The sequence below is a fragment of the Parambassis ranga genome, chromosome 16 (assembly GCF_900634625.1).
Source record: "Parambassis ranga chromosome 16, fParRan2.1, whole genome shotgun sequence".
Lineage (NCBI taxonomy): Eukaryota > Metazoa > Chordata > Actinopteri > Ambassidae > Parambassis > Parambassis ranga.
The window spans coordinates 3011984-3029382 of record NC_041036.1 but is presented as its reverse complement, the minus strand read 5'-3'; the positions used below and the strand labels follow the sequence as shown (position 1 = coordinate 3029382).

The 17399-nt window shown below is 45.9% G+C and overlaps 1 protein-coding gene across 1 annotated transcript in view; it reads right to left on the bottom strand.

Annotated features, from left to right (window-relative positions):
- Positions 1–1519: 1519 nt before the first annotated feature.
- The window catches only part of ldlrad4b (low density lipoprotein receptor class A domain containing 4b), a 29604-nt gene continuing 13724 nt past the window's right edge, over positions 1520–17399 (bottom strand). The window contains exons 2-4 of the mRNA XM_028425404.1: positions 9020–9174; positions 7559–7609; positions 1520–3824 (exon numbers count right to left, since the gene is read on the bottom strand). Of these exons, the coding sequence (XP_028281205.1) occupies positions 3192–3824; positions 7559–7609; positions 9020–9174 (839 nt within the window). The 3' untranslated portion in view covers positions 1520–3191. The remainder of the gene's footprint in view (positions 3825–7558; positions 7610–9019; positions 9175–17399) is intronic.

Below are 17399 nucleotides of genomic sequence, written 5' to 3'. Positions count from 1 at the left end.
AATGCAGGTCTGAAGCAGGTCCACACAGTCAGAAGGAAAAAAAAGCCAAAAAGCCAAAAGTATTGGGACGGGTTTGCTGCCAACTGCAGCTTTTTATGTCCCAATACTTGTGGGTCTGACTGCAGAGGGTCAGATTTCTCTCCTTGTTTTGGATGAGTTAAAGGAGATGGGGGGAGGCTGGATGAGTAGAGGGACTTTAGGGTTGGTGGTGGGGGTGGGGGGGGGTGGCAGGCATGAGAAGCAGCAGTAGCAACAAGAGTAGCAGTAGCAGCAGCAACAGCAATAGCAGCAGCAATGTAGTAACACACACATTAACTGTAGAGCCAGATGAACAGACAGACACCGGGACACATGCATACATTCAGACACACGGATGGGATCAGAGGAAAACAAAAGCACTTCCTGTTTCTATTGGAATATTCACCTTTAAACACTAACCAGTGCATGTTTGATACGCCACATTCAACATGACAGTGACTGCGTTCCACTTTCATAATACAGCAGCCTACATATCATTGGTCTGTGCTGATAACTGACACAGATAATATTTAGTCTTTCTTCTTGTCAACAAATCTGAAAAACGAACAACGGAAGAATCCGGCAAATTATGTACTGCTTTACCACAAACACATTGTTGTTGTTGTTGTTGTTTATCTGGATGCTGCAACTAGAACACAACACTGCTTTGAGTCATGTTGTCTCTAAACTACAACGCCCCGCCGTGTTAACTGCTCCCACTGAGCACAGCTGGAATCATGTGACCCCAGTCATGTGATTACAGTGAGACAGGTACCGTAGTCTTCCTGGTATTTTGTTGACAGACGGAAAAACATAAAACACCAGCAGCTAATCCATCAATAAGTTCATCAATACTGCCAAATCTGACACCAACTTCCCAACAAACGTCTCCTCTGCACCTTCCACACAGGCTGTGTAGAGTGTTGCGTGTGCATGCTAACATGCTAACGGGCTTAGCCTTCCTGTAATCCATATATGCAACATGAAAGTGAAACGCAATGTGTCCTCGTGGACTGTGGCGTGACCTTCTGCAGTGATGTCATCATGCATTTCAGGCTCTTTAGAGCTGATTTTTAATGAACTCTTAATCTGATGTTGTGTTAATGTGGACGAAGTCAAGTAAGTAATATGTCCTTGAATCTCTAAAACTCAAAAGCATTAATAGATCACTCAGCTACACACACACACACACACACACACACACATACACACAACACTCCTGCAGGAGCATTAAGTGCTTTTCTGTGTTGTTAAAAGGTCGCACTGACAAACACACGTGCACACTTAAACAGCATGAGGAGAGGACTGCACTAGCACGCTTCCAAACGAGGGCTCCACTCCGTTCTCCACTTTAAAGGGCTCGGCGGACTCTGCATCATTTGATCGCACTTTTTCTGCACACGAATGGAAGGAGGAGGAGGAGGAGGAGGAGGAGGGATGATGATGAAGAGTGTTTAGAAAGCAGGGGTGGTGGTGGTGGTGGTGGAGGAGGGGGGGGGGGGTGACGGGCAGGTGGCTCAAACAAGAAAGAGAGACAAGAGATAAGCGCAAAGAGCAGAGGAGAAGGCAACAATGAGCAGAGAAAAAGGCGAGATTTTCAAAAAGTTTTTTGTTTCTTTTACAAAAACAGGACCCTCCCATAGCCCTTTGACCACAGAGTTTTCATTTTTAAAAACCTGATCGCTGTGCTGGCGGACGCAGACAGGAGTCTTCACTTCTTTTCTTTTTTGTTTTTTTTTTTGTGGCTTTAGTGACGTGAAGACGGAGAGCTGAGCCTTTCTTCTTTTTGTTGTTGTTGTTGTGTTTCATTTTCGTCGTTATGGCGGCAGGGGTTTGAGTTCAGTGTGGCCGTTGGCAGAATGCACTGTGCATGTCGAGATGAGCGGTGAGAGGGTGGTGGTGGTGGTGGTGGTGGTGGGGGAGGGGGGGGGGACAGAAAAAAAGGTGGTGCTCAGAGGTCAGGACAGATTGGGAACGGAGAAGAATCTGCTTTGACCGCGCTAGCTAGGATGGACAGATATGTTTTCTTTGTTTTGGCTGTGGAGTTTTTTGTTTGTTTTTTTTTACTTGATATCCAACCACCTAGGCCAGATTTCCCACAAACACCGTGGAAAGAAAATCCTTGTAACAAATTAGCAGAGGAAGTGAGAGATGTGTTTGTCCACCCAGCCGCTGGCCACGTGGCAGATTGTTTCCCTCCTTACAGGGCTGAAGTGAACACAGACGTGAAGCAGTACAAGGTTATTCTCTTACTAAGTCTCACTGTGCCTGTGGCGTAAGCAGACAGAGATGTTGTAGGCTGGGTACGAGTATTTCTTGCGTTTTTTTTTTTTGTTTTGTTTTGTGTTTTTTTTTTCTCAAAAAAAGGAAGGACATAAGCTTATAATACTTGTTTTGTTGTTGTTTTTTTCTTTTTGCTCCCAAATGTTTATGCAACTTTGGAGCCACAGTTCAGTCAGTCAATCAGTCCATTCATGAGAAGGACAAAAAAAAAAAGACAAAAGACAAACATCATTATTATCATCACAGAACGTCATTTCCCTCTTCTCTTTTACAACAAAAGATAGTGCAACTTTGAGATAACTTTTTCTTTTTTGTGTTTTGAATGTTTAGGTCGAGTTTTCTCTCCCCCCCCCCCTCCTTTGTTTTGCTTCCTCGTGAACCTTGGCACTAAGATTTGGGCTTGTGAGTCTCTTGTTTTGTTGTGTTCTCTGTAAAGTCCTTGATTCTCAGTTCTCGCTTTGTGCACAGATCCCGGTACGAAAAAAAAATAAAATGAAAAAATAAAATAACCTCCTCCTCAGTTCCCGGGGACAGCGCCGTCACCCAATGGGGCAAAAAAACAAAAAAACAAAAAGAAAAGTTTTAATCTGTGCTAGCAGTGTGTTTCTTTCTCAAAATGAAGGAAAAAAGTCTCCATGCAGTGCGTACATCCTGCCCCTGCAGTCTGAATTACTGAACTGAAATGAAATCTCCAGGTTTCTCTCGTTCCTTGTTTCGTTGTAGCTAAGGTTGATATTTGTTTGTGCGTGGGAGTGTGGAGAGAGGACATGAGAGACAGAGAGAGAGAGAGCGATAGAGAGAGACCACTGCTTACAGGTTAACAGGGGTGAACAAGAGAGACAGCTTTCAGTCTGGGGTGGGTCGCCCCCACCTGCACCTCCAACTTTTCTTCACACCAGGTCCTCTGGTTGGCCATCCTTGGCCTTGGCAGGTACAATTGTGCTTTCTGATTGGCTCTGCTGCTGGATCGTCCTGCTCCCCGGCCCCCCCGGCCTCCCCACCCTCTGGTTATTGCTGTGCTGGTGTAGAAAGAACGTTGAGCCGGGGTAGTGGCCCATCACCTCGCTGTACGCAGGAGGGGGGCCCTCCATGCGCCCGTGGCTGCTGGAGTTGGCCACGCTGATGCCAGAGTTACTGCTGGGTGGCCTTGGGCCTCCTCCCCCTATGCCTCCTCCTCCTCCTCCTCCTCCCCCTCCTCCTCCTCCTCCTCCTCCTCCTCCTCCCACCCCTCCCAAGCTCCCGCCTCCTCCCATGTCGATCAAGTCACTGTCGTAGATGGTCCTGTTGGGCGGCGCCCTCACCGACTCACGGTTGAGCTCCATCTGCTGCTCGGGGTCTCGCAGTTGCAGGGTGCAGGGCCCCTGGTACGGCGGGGGCTCCTCGCCGTCCGACAGCGAGATAGTGGGCGGCAGGTCGATCTGGTGCTGCAGGTAGGGGTAGGTGGGCTGGAAGCGGCTGAAGCGGTCACGCTGCATGAAGGAGGGAGCGGTGAAGCGATCCCTGGCCTGAGGAGCGTATAATACCTGAGACAGAGAGAGAGAGAGGGAGGAACACAGAGAGGAGGCCGGAGAAAGGGCGGAGGAAAAGAAAAAGAGAAGAGACAAAAAAGTGTCACTATCTATTGAATGTTACAGTGACAAATAGGACAGATGTTCAGTGTAATTGTTAACACTATAGTCAGCCCTGTACTGTAGCTACTGACCCTTCTGTATCATCTAATCACATCTCATGACACCTCTGGCCACTGTTGAGATGATGACAAAGGCTACGTTCAGACTGCAGGCTAAACACGAATGTGACCTGTATCTGATATTGTCATGTCAGTCTGAACAGCTCAATTCCGATTTTTTTATATCCGACCCAGGCCACTTTCACATGTGGTCCTAAATCAGATACGTATCCGATTTTTTGCAATGCAACCTCAGTCTGAGCGGCTATGCGGCATATATCCGACTTTTGCGTCAGCGACGTCACAATTCTCCGACACAGGAGCGGGCAGACAAGCGGTGTTGTTAGCAACAAGCACCTGTTGCCAGGAAGTAGAGCCCAACTCCAACGCGCTCGCTCACAGATGAGGGAGATGTCGACTGTCTTGCCGTGAAAGTGACACAGAAAGGCGCTCGCAGACGTATTCAAAGGTTCTCGTCATTCTGAAGTTATGAATGTTGAATGTTATGAATGAAGTCACATCACTATCCCACCACTCCGCACCCACACACATCTCTGTACAGACGCTGCAGCTGCTGCTCTCTTCCTTCTCTGCGTTCTTCTTAATATTATTTGGTTGTAATTATGTCGGCTACGATCGGACATTAACGTAAACAAAGCCACATTGTGTGACGTTGTGTCCTCTTCTGCGAATATGGGTCACTTCAGGGCCGCAGTCGGTTCACACAGCAGAGTGGTAGCAGTCGCATATTATTTGTAAACACCAGAAAAATCGGATTTCGCCAAAAAATCAGAATTGAGCAAAGTTTACAGAATTTATAAAGTTCATCTGTTCACTGTAGGAAAGTCTAAATGCTCTTTACACACACACACACACACACACATATATATATTGGTATAAAAGAAGCGGAACAATATCCACAATATCTGTTGTCAGCAAAAAAAACTTCTTGTGGAGCAGTGTGTCTGAATTCAATGCAAAACCTCCCATGAACGATGGTTGTGTTGCTGCAGAGGCACATGGGAATGTGTCACCAACTCGTTCCTTTCAGAATCTGCAGTGTAATTACAGTAAAAGCAAGAAAGGATCCCCTTGCTAGAAAAGCACAACATCCACCACACAGGTTCATCCACCAGTCCTTTGTCAGAGATCTTCACCTCAATTAACTCTCCAGACTGTGACGGCCTGATCCATTTCTTCACTTCTCACATTTCTATCTAATTCTACACATTTCTACTGTGGCGAGTCATTATCAGAGGAAACCCATTTCAATTAGTGACTGTGGCTCTAATAGCCAACCCCCACTGACAAAGCAGTCTGGGTGGAGAGAACAACAGACTGGGGAGGGAGGAGGAGGAGGAGGAAGTGTAGAGGATCAGGGCAATTGAAATGGAGAGACAGAGGGAGAGAAAGAGTGGAACTGAAAGGATTAAAAAGAAAGGCTACCGAGATAAGGAGAGAAGGAGAGAATGGAGAGGAGAAGAAAGAGCCGAGGAGATAAAGAAAGCAAGAGACAGACAGAGAGCGAAAGTACGGAGATAGACAGACAGACGGGGAGAAAGGTGTGCGGCTGATAGAGGGAGCAGAGCGCAGCAGAGCAGGGCAGCTCTCAGACAGCTGTCTAGACAGTGTCAGGGGAGGTGTTGCTGATTAATGACGCACCAAAAACCATCCGCCAACCCCCCCCCCACCCTGCCACACACACACACACACACACACACACACACACACACACACACACACACACACACACACACACACACACACACTCTCAGGCCTCATCCCTGCGTCTATCAGCCACCCACACAGGCTGCATCTCCCTCTGTGTTTGTCTCTCTATGGCCTTTTCCACTTTTTTTTCTCCCTCCTCCACCCCTCCAGGTCTCTCTGGGTGCCAACACGATTTTTTTTACCTCCCCTCACCTCTTCTTCACCTGCACCTCCACTCCTCTCCATCTCTGTGTTACACATGAGGCTTTTAACTGGCAGCGCACTTCAAAAGAAAACAAATTTGGTTTGTTTGTTTTGGTGCGATCGAGCCCTTTTTGCCCACACAGATTTACCGATGTGTTCGCAGACTGGTCAGCAGAACCTCTCTCTCTCACACACACCTGACTTATTATCTGTGTGGCTCATCATCAATACGACCTCGTGATTGGGTTGCGTTTATCGAGCGTTCTTTGAACTCCGTGCGCTCCTCTTCCCACCGTGAATCGTAAGCTCCTCCATCTGGCGTGGATGCCATTAAGCAAACAGATCAGCAGTCACAGTGAGCATACTGGCATTTGTTTGTGGTTTTGTATTCATGAGTCTTTGAGAACATGCCAATTTTGATTTCGTTTGGAGCACGGTGCCAGCTGTACCCGGTGTTACGTACAAGCTCCGATTCCTGGATGATCAAATATTTACAAGCAGCTAAAATGCAAATGTCAGGAGCTTTGTGCCCTGACTGCATTCCTGTAACCACAGAACAATTATACAAGGGCCAGCGCTGATAAATAGGCCAACAAAGACACAAAGAGAGGAGCTGAGAGGTGACAGAGGTGTCAGCAAGGAAAGCATGTAGATCCTGAGCAGGTTCAGGTATTCCTTCTCTCATTTTTATTCCTTTTCATAAACCAGTCCTCATTATTAAAGCAGCGAACAGATTGATCCCAAGTGCTGGCGATCAGTATTTAATATTATTATTAAAAGTGTGTCCATGAGCTCCACAGAGAAAACTGTGGCCTCCGCTATGAGCGCAAAAAAAAATAAAAATTAAGGGTTTAATTTGAAGCCAGGCGTCCTTAAACTCTGAGACTTCTTTTAAAATTCTTACTGAAGTTCTTACCGAGCACTGTATTGATAAAGTCAAACCAACGGTAACACTTAAAATACTTTCTAACAATGGAAGACATTTAGATTCCACTGAAACCAGAGCAAGGTGCTCGTCTCTCCTTGGGCGGTCCCTCAGCTTAAGTGTGTCTTCACCAAGGACACGTTCTGTCACGAGGATCAAGCTATCCACCCTCTAACACCTTTGCAACAGCTTTAGGTCTTTATTCTAGAATATCTGCTATATGTATGCCTTACAGAGTGTTTGCTTAACACGCTTAAACCTGCAGGCTTCAGTAATGACAGGAGGAAATAAATTCATGATGATAGATGATAGCATCTCTTGTTGCGTAAATGAACCAAAAAGAGACCAAAAAAAAAAAAAAAAAAAAAAAAATCAGTCAAACCGCCAAGAATTACAGCTGTCACAGCTGATGGATTTGGAAAATGCTAACTGTCACAGAGGATGAGACTACAGTAACTCAATCAGCTGGCTAGAGGCTACACCCACTGAGAAAGCGATCCGAGTACAGATGTCTGGCCAAGCAGTTTATCAAGCAGCCAAATGGGTGGATGAGAAACAGTCCGAGAACATCAAACTTTGTCACTCTGTAAACATCTGGATCAAAACACCGCAGTGATGTAACCCGACGCGGTCGAAAGTTTTCACTGTGGATCTATTCAAAGAAGAAGACTGGACATGCACAAACAGGGCTTGACTGTGTGTGTGTGTGTGTGTAACACGTGTTAACTGTGTGGTGGTGGTGGTCTTACCTCCGAGGCACCTTGTCGAGAGCCACTGTCTGAAGGCCACAGACACCCGTCCTGCACATCGAGACACAAAGAAACAGGAGATTTATATAAAAAGGCTCCCAGGAGGTTTGAAAAGTATTACACACACACAGTCTCAGTGGGATTTTAAAAGCATCATCTCACTAACAAATATATTAAGTTACTGTCTTGTTAAATTTTCTGTGATCTTTTTTCATCGCTGATAAGGCTTTAGAGATCTACAGTCATTACGTCCTGGATGGTTTTTGATGTGAGACCATTAAGCCGACAAAAACAAACCTTTTTCTTAAACAACAACAACAACAAAAAGGACAGAAAAGTAATAAAAGTAACAACTTAATGAGGACACGGAAGATGAAACGGCTGCAGCGAGACACGCCTGATGGCTTCGAACCTAAAAATCTTGCCCTGTTTGGGAGCGCGGACAACAAAAGGCTCAGACGGCTCCTGTTGTAAAAATAGGCAGGATGAAAGCTACAACAAAGCAACGCAACTGTCAAATAATTACAGCTTCCCTTCGTCTGCATTTGACTCGAGGATCTTTTTCCTCAGACACAGTCAACACAATTTATTGGGGGGGGGGGGGGGAACACAAAAATGAGGACAAACATGCTTAATTCTTGTTTATTTATGTGTCTTTTTGGGGCTAAAGGCCGTCGGCTGTTCTTCCAAATTGCACTTCCTCTGCTGCAGGGCTTTGTTGGCTGGCTGCTCTGATGTTGTGTTTCTGGCTTTTCTGGCTTTTTGTGTCTGCTTCCTTTTTTTTTTTAACTTTTTTTTTTTTGCTTTAATTGGCCGATATGCAGCATAGAGTGTCAGAAGAAATGAAAAAGATAAGATGAGCTCAATAATAAGGCTGCCAGGCAGATTTTTTCAGATGCTGGTCTGGAAGCTGATGTTACCAATAGATTCAAAGATCTAATTCTGTACCTATTTTTAAAGAGATGCAATTCAATTCGATGTGTGTGTGTGTGTGTGTGTGTTTGTGTTTGTGCCAGAGCGTCGACATGTCAGTATGGGGGCAGAGCGGCTGCTGTCTAGACGGCGCTGTAGTGAATTAAACATCAATGCCTGACAGAGTCTGGCTCTGAAGAAACCAATTCAGCAAGTTCACCTAACAGACTGGAGCAAAGCTGTTACCTCAGTGAAACTGGGACAGAAACTCTGACTGGGATAAAAGGATTCATTTAGCTCTGTGCAGCTTTGCTGAGAACATACTGGTAAGCTATGTTTGTCCTGCTTCTGCAGTACAGAAATGTACTGTCACAGTGACGACGAGGCAGGGACATTCAGCGAGAACAGATGAACAGACAGACACGCACACTGTGTTTCACTCATTATCAGTTTAGATCAAAATGTTACTGCCATGGATGCTGGCAGAACAGCAGAGAGACTAAAATACACACACACACACACAATACAAACTCGTTTTGTGTTACTGACCTGCTGTAGGGCATGGTCGTGCCTGCGGGCCTGGCTCTGCCTTGTTATAAAGGACCAGGTGGAGAGCTTGTAGTGATTGAGCAGGCAGATGATCACCACCACCATCACTGTCATCACCACGATGATGATGACGATCTGAACAAACTCCAGTTCAGCTGCACACACAAAAAAAGAAGAGAGGAGGAGGAGGAGGATTAGCATCAAACATTTATGGAGGCTGAAGGTTCAGATCACAGAACGGTGGGTGTGATACAAGACAACATCTGAGCTATGAATATTCAAAAGACAAAAGGACAATGAAAGAACATCTTTGTATTTAAAAAATTTTGGATATCTGCATAAAAAAATGAATGCAAATGAAATTCAAAATCGGTGCAGGTTTCTAAATTGAATGATGATGTAACCAAAACACACAACTCAACGTTCCTTGCTTCATTTACTTCAATGTGTTGCACAGAAATGATGAAGATTACCCCTAACCGTGTTTTTAAAGAGGGTTTTCTGTCATTTAAGGAGACACAGACGCCACATTGTCTGACTGTTCTAACACACATTGACCAGCAGGGGGTAGCACAGGTCAAACACACATCATGAGTATATGTATGGTTCATACAGTAACAGTGTATGGATGCAGGCTGAGGGGATCTAACACAGGGAACTCAGAGAAAAGGCTGAGTGTGGTGTCTGTCCCTGTGTTACAGTGCCGTCTTTGTGGAGATGCTGAATATCTGTAGTGTTTCTGTGCCCACACACACACACACACACACACACACACACACAAGTATCGGAGGTGATCTGTGATGACCTCCCCGCACTGGGAGACACAATGATCGCTGCTTTATTGTCACGTCTGTTGTTCATTGTTTCCTGCGTTCTCCTCTCTGAACTCTGCCTTTATCTCCACTCGTATCCATCTTTTGCTCTGATTCCGTCCCTCCATCCTCCTCTTTCTCTCCCACAAGTCTCTTCTTGTACTCTACTTACTCTTCCTGCCTTTTCTCAGTCTCTCGTCTCACATTCCTCCATCACCCACCATCATGCCTCATTCTTCATTGTCTCATACTTTCAGTTTCTCTCCTTCCTCCCTCGCTCCACTCCCTGTCTGCAGTCTGAGACTCTTCTGTTGCGAATTTTCCGTTTTTTTTCCTGAGCAGAAGTCTTGACCTTGTCTGGTTTTGGCACCCAGTCTGACCTGTGACTCACACTCTTACTCACTCAGTGCACTCAGTGTGTCTGTGTGTGTGTGTGCAGTTTCATAGGAACAATGACACAATGTACACTCAGCTCTTTGAGCAACAATGCTTTGATTCTGATGGACACTTTCTGTGCAATTTCTGGAGTGTTTCACCCACAATCCACATGGTGGTATGCATATTTTGTACAAAAACGTGGAAATAAAGTGAAAAACGTCCAGTAAAATCCAGCATTACTGCCGGGCTTATTCATCTGCATTAGGGTGGGTTAGAATCGAGCCTGAGCTGAAACGTAAATCCACCCAAACCTGCCTGTGCTCCACACCACAGCAGCCACAAGGGAGGGGCGGGGTATATCTGAGAGGAACAAGGCCAACTAACTCAAACCACAGTGAAGAAGAGAGGAAGAAAAAAAAACACACACACTGTGAAAGAATGAAACCTAAGCCAGTACAACCAACCGACGTTAACCACCAGAGCCTGCAGGAATGAGGCACCAAATGCACCGACGAAAAGATGAGCTCCACAACTTTTCTTTTCTTTGTTTATTTGCAGAATTAAGAAACTTAATAATAGGCTGCCACTGAAAACTATTGTATCTGCACATTCAGTCTGACACATTAGATGCTTGAGCTATTAAGCTCTTTGTCACAATGTGAGTCACCTAATGCACAACAGGTAGGAGTGCTGAGAGTGACAAAACGGAACTGCCAAACGACCCCCATGTAGCACCATGAAACACACTGAAGAGGAAAGTGATGCACTCTGCCGAAGCAGGCGGGAGGAAGGAGGGGATGATTCAGAAGTTTTGCACACACACACCACCATAATCCTCTCTACAAATGGTTTATACAGGACCTGGTGTCTCAGGTTCACAGTGCTTTTTGGTTTGTGAGCCTTTAAAGCAAAACTGCTCACGGACAGTGAAGGAAAAACTCTCCAGGTTACAGAACAAGCTCTGTATGCTAACATGGTTAGCTGAGATGTGCACATCTCTACACGAAGGACAGACCAACACAGCTAGCATGGCTACACACACATGTGAAACTCTTGGAACTGTGTTGGAAAGTTGTTCTGTTGTCAGGAGCTTTAGCTACTACCAGCCCAGGCCTGTGTGCTCACCGCAGCAGCCACAGGGAGGGGACTGAGGGAGGCTTTCAGTCGGAGAACAGCATTCTGGGAGATCAAGTCAACCAGGCCCTTCTCTAAGCTGACTGGATAAATATCACATATTCTGCCTTCTGCTGTTGTGAAAGCCACACAAACCAGACGCCTGACTCCAAGCGGGCGTACTTCTTCTGAAGCTCAGGCGGGGATGTTTTTACAGCTCCTGATCATGTTTTTACAGTTAAAACAAAATAAAAAGTACAGAGCTGCAGTTAATGGCCTCTCCTCTCAGAAGTCAGGGAGGAAGGAAGCTAGAGGAGGAGCTGAGAACGGAGGAAGGAAGCTTGGGGGGGAGGCGGAGGAGGAGAGATTAAATAAGCAAAAGAAGAGGCAAGCAGGGGGAGAGGAGAGGCCTATATCCTGCCCGAACCCCAGTATCCACCCAAGAGCAGAGGCTCCAGAACACAGTGTTCAGCACGGACTCACTCACAGGCCAGAGAACAGTGTGTGCTGGCAGTCTGCATTACCAGCACCAGTCTGATGTTATTACAACAGTAATCCACTTGTCAAAACAATATCAGCCCAGCGTCTGCAGCACCCTTATTCCTTCAGCAGGCTGAATCATTTGCATTGCAAGCCAGCCATCCTGGCGTTTTTTCCTGCTGTGGTGAGGAGAGAGAGGCCATCGGGTTTATTTAAATCATGTGAAAGTGACCATGTCACTCTACCAGTCCTTCAGACATCTGGCCAGGGTGTGCTATATTAACACACACAAACAGACTTAGTCTAAAAAAACTAAAAAAACAATTTAAACTATATAGCGTTGCTTTAAATCCCTAGTTTCTATATTGTGTCTACTGAACAGAGCCCTCATTACTTTCTAATTGTATATGTAGCTTGATACAGTTTCTGTAGATTTGCATTGTTTTCCTTTAAATGCATCTATTTCACGGCTGTTGTTCTATAATTTCTGTAAAATGTGATTTTTGTTTGAAACAAAATTTAGACTATGTAAAAGCTAATCTGTTGATTGGCTTTTAATTTTGATAGTCAACACAGGCTGGACTTGAACCCTGGCTTTCAGTATTTTTCAGTTTTTTTCTGCAACACACACACACACATGCACGCATACACACACACACACTTTTCCTGAATAATGCCAAGGTTTGATTCTCAGTCCTGTCAACAATAAGCAGCTGCAGCAGTAGCCAATTCAAAAAGACTAAAAAGAGAAAGTAAACAGCACAGAGAGAGTGAACACACACACACACACTGACCCAATAATGCCCTTTGACCTTCTCTCTCTCACTCACTCTCTCTATCTGTGTGTCTGTGTCTGTGTGTGCGAGGGAGAGAGGCCAGCAGGAGGTCAGACAGTTCAACTGACCTGCTGCTGAAAAGAAGCTGTCAGACGCACAGCAGCCAACAGCAGCCATCATCAAAGCACAACACAGTCTGACACACACTCTGACATGGACGTTTTACAGTGATGAATGTGCTCCTTAAAGGGTCATTTCACTTCAAAACAGCTCCTCTAAAAAGGTGCTGACAGGGGTTATGTGAATTCCACAAAGTAAGCAGGACACAGTGCATGAAAGGGGCGTTTATATGTTGTGTAGTAACACACACACACACACACACACACACACACATATATATAATGGCAGCAGAGAGCCCAAACATACATGTGAATTTTGTCATCAGTTGCATCTCTCTGTGTAATGCACTGGCTTAGCTATGGCCTGTTTCCGTGCAGTTCTCTGTATAGCTTGGCCTAACTAACACAGTACATCCACTGCAGTTTCATTCCTGCTGGCAACAAGAAACAGTTAATGCTGGGGGAAGCTCACTTCCATGACTAATGAGGGCGTACAGGCTTACCCGGTTCAGCCCTGAAATGAAAATCAGGCTAATGGCTATCTATAGAGACTGCACACACTCAGCTGGGGCCTCTAACATTGTTATTGCTCAATAAACTTAACATTTGAGCTCGAATGACCTTAGACGCTTCCGTGAGAAAAACCGGGCCCGACTGGTTTAGTTTGCACAAAGGAGCAGTCTATTGTCCAAAACCATGAGAGTGAATTCTGTGATTCAGGTCTGAAAGTGGATGAAGGCTGACAGTAGACCCTGGGCGTGCAGTAACAGCTCGCTAGCTGCTTGCTAATTCAGAGTAGGAGAGCTACTCCCACCAGTGAAGGAAATGCCTTTTCTCTCAGATAGAAGACAGACTGAGTTTCAGCTGTCATGAGTCCTGCCCCCACACAGCCAAGCGCACAGTCCCCGAGCTGAAGGAAAGCAGCAGTGTATGGAATCTGCAGAAAAACACAGGCCTGGCCTGACCGGACCGGGCCGGGGCGCGGCTCTGAGAGATGACAGGACAGCAGGGATCAGATGGAAATAACATTCTAGTCTTTCTTTCTTTCTTTCTTTTACCTAGTGCAAGCGAAGCTCATCAAAACCCTGCAGCTGGCTTATTTCCTCTGCACACGTTTCCTGTTTCCTGCTGCACTCCAGATCTCTGTCATGAAAAATATTCACACTTGCAGTCACACCTGGCAGTCATAACTGCACTTGACGGCGCTGTGCTGCACAATTTCCAGCATGACTAGAAGCAGAAGTGCTTGAGAAGTGCTGTGTCATGGTACTGGTCCCCAGATTCTGGCAGTGCTCAGGCTGCGTGTTTGTTTGTGTGTGTGTGTGTCCATAAATCTGTATTATAATATACAGTATGTGTTAGGCAGAGAGACAGAAAGACAAAAATAAAAGACGTTTTCTTTGCTCCAACTTGCTCATCCCTCTCCTGCTGCCCAGCTAGAGGCCTGCTGAGTTCACAGCCTGCTGCCCACCACACTGGGCCCACACACACACACACACGCACAAACACACACACACACACAGTACTCCTTCGACACACACAGACGAACACAGCCCTGTCTGCTGCCACTGCCGTTGCTATGGAAACCCTTGGGCACGGTGCCGTGATCAACAAGGCCCGGAGCTGCTGGGGCGCCATGGCAGCGACCTGGCTGGCACACACACACACACACACACACACACACACAGACACACACTCTGTGGCACAGAGAGGGATAGATGGAGACAAGGAGGGAGAGGAAGTGAGTACTGTGCGCTGACACACACACACACACACACCTAAAAAGACTCAGATAGAGGGTTCAGTATAATGAAGGGACAGAAAGAGCTGAGAGAAATGGAGGAAATGAGGTACACACACACACACACACACACACACACCTCTGTGCCTCCCTTGGGAGTTGTGCACTGTAACGTCTAGACGGCTGGTATCGGCCTGGCAGCAACCACAGTTTAAGTGTGTGTGTGTGTGTGAGACACAGCATGTAGTAGATATCAGCCTAGTTACAGCCCCCCCACCCCCCAGCTCCCCACACATACACACACATTGCAGTCAGTCAGTCTCTCCATGGAAATAAATGAACTAGTTTAGTGCTGCTTAACCCCGAGGAGAGAGGGGGCCTGTTTATGTGTGCAAGTCCATGTGTGTGTGTGTGTGTGTGTGTGTGTGTGTGAGTGTGTACTAAGCCCATTAGACAGGTGTCTTGGAGTCAGAAAAGAGATGGAGACAGTGAGGAAGAGGAAGAGGAGGAAGAGGAAGAGACTGATAAACGAGAAAAGATATAATGACTGTGTCAGAGAAGGAGAGAGCTGCAAAGAGAGACAGTGACACATACAGAAAGAGAGAGACAGAGAGAGGTGCCAGACATGCTATGGGGACCGAGGGCAACAAGAGAACAAACAATTGCAGCTCTGTCTCTTTTCTCCACTCAGCCTCCTCTCTCTCTCTCTCTCTCTCTCTCACTTTCTCTCCATCTATCCATCCCTTCTTTGCTCACTCACAGAGCACAGGGGAATCAGACAGCCTGTCTGTGCTGCACCACAGAGACTAAATGGGATTACAAAGCAGGAAGCCTCTAACTTGTGCACAGTAAGCGGTAACACTCATGGAATTGTCGCTTTTTAGACCTTGAGAAATGAAACTGGAATCACAGCATCTGCCTTAATGATCACGATTTGAGCTTATAATGATGTTAGATGATGGGAGCTCACCCTCAGTCTGGACAATAATGATTCCTTTGTGAAGGCAAACATTTAGCCTCAGATGTCTGCAATCATTGATCTTGTGTGAGACTTGCAGAAAAAAAATGAGCAGATACAGTTTTAATGTTATTTGCAGAATCCTCAAAGACCCTATTAAAAAGTCTATTTCCAAATCAAACAAAGATGGCCCACAGGTGGACACTATTTGCTAAGCCTGTATGTTCAATTGAATATCAGGTATATTCATCCAGATTATCCTTTTTATGTGGCATGCAACATGTTAAATGTCATTTTTATTCAACGCTTTGTAAATACTCCCTAACCTGATGTTATTTAAAAGCTCTATATAAGGATGAAAGTTATCCTAGTGTCACAATTTTCGTGAAAGCAGCCGAAGTTTGATTATTGCTGATGTCAGCATTAATGATGGGACCTGACGCTGAGCCGGCAATAAATTTCCACTTTGGCTCCTGAAAAGGACTACGTAGCCATATCATCTCCATCTGCATGAATAGAACATGAACAAAGATAGGAAAACCCAGGGCTCTGTGATAACAGATCATGAATATTACAATATAGTCTAATATTATCAATATTCCGATGCTGTAATATTCATGAACAGCAGTAAAGCAAAGAGGAGGGCAGTGTTAAAGAATTCATCTGCACGGCTGGCTCCACATGTCACTTCACACTCCTCTGCAGTCAGCGCTGGCCTGCAGTCTCTCAGGTGTGTGTCTGAATGTGTGTGTACAGAACCAGACAGACAGGATAGCGTCTAGACACCCCCACCTCCAGTCCTCTCCCCCAACCACCCCCTCCCTCCCTCTGCCATAAAGCCAGACTGACTACACACTCTCACAGTGATTGAACCAGACTGAAGGGTCAGACGAATGTCAGGGTTAAAAGTCTGTGTGTGTCTCTGTGTGTGTGTGTGTTGGAGGAGGGGTATTGACCAGGGTCAGCTGAGGTCAGTGTGTGATGGGCGGGTTGAGGAGTGTTTGGTATGACCAGTGCTGCTGTAGCATGTTGGAATCTTCCAGCAGGGTTGAGCATCATGAGGGCTAACTGCAGATTTGTGCACAAAAATAAGCTCAGATTAGGCACATCTTTAAACTTCAGTAACCTGGCTCTGGGGTTTGATTACTGGTAATGCAGTGTGGAAACTGTGTGAAACTGAGTGAGTACACTTTCCCAACATGGTGGTGATTCATTGTTAAATCCTTTCTCACCGACGCTGCATGCAACAGAAAGGAAGTAGCCGGCCACGTACCACTGTGTAGGTGCTAGACGATGCTACAACTATTACATAAAAATACACCTGGACTATTTCTGGCCATGCTGGCGTGTCATTAACAAATGACCAAAAGACAGGCATTGAATAAAAATAACTCTCAAAGCACTTTATATTGATATGCACGTGGCTAGGTACCTTGCCCAGGGACACACAACAACGACTAGGGAAGAGCGGGGTTCGAGCTGCCAACCTTCTTGGTTATTGGACAACCCACTGAGCCACTGCCACCACAGCAGAGAACGCAACAATAGGCCTATAGCTCCGTCAGTGAAAGGAGCAAGGCAACAAATGACGGAAGCACAGTGATGACAGTGAAGGGTACTGAAGAGAGGAGGGTGGTGGTGGTGGTGGTGGTGGGGTACCAGACAGTGGTAACATTCAGACCATAATAACCTGGAGCAGATTAGGAGGGTGCAGTGTGGTAATGTGTTCTAATCTGGAAGCAGAGATTTGACAGGGACTGGCAACGACGGGCTCTGTTAGCCTCATTGCTAACATACGTGCCATCCTTACAAGGACACATAGCAGCAGGCTGCTTTAAGAGCACTGAGGTGTGTGTGTGTGTGTGTGTGTGTGTGGGATACATGAGATAAATGTATGCGATATTGATATGATGTACTCATAAACTAACAGTCAGTTAAATATTCTCCTTAGAAAAACCACTGAAAAGCCAACTCAACAATGAAAAGATCTTAACAAGAACTGG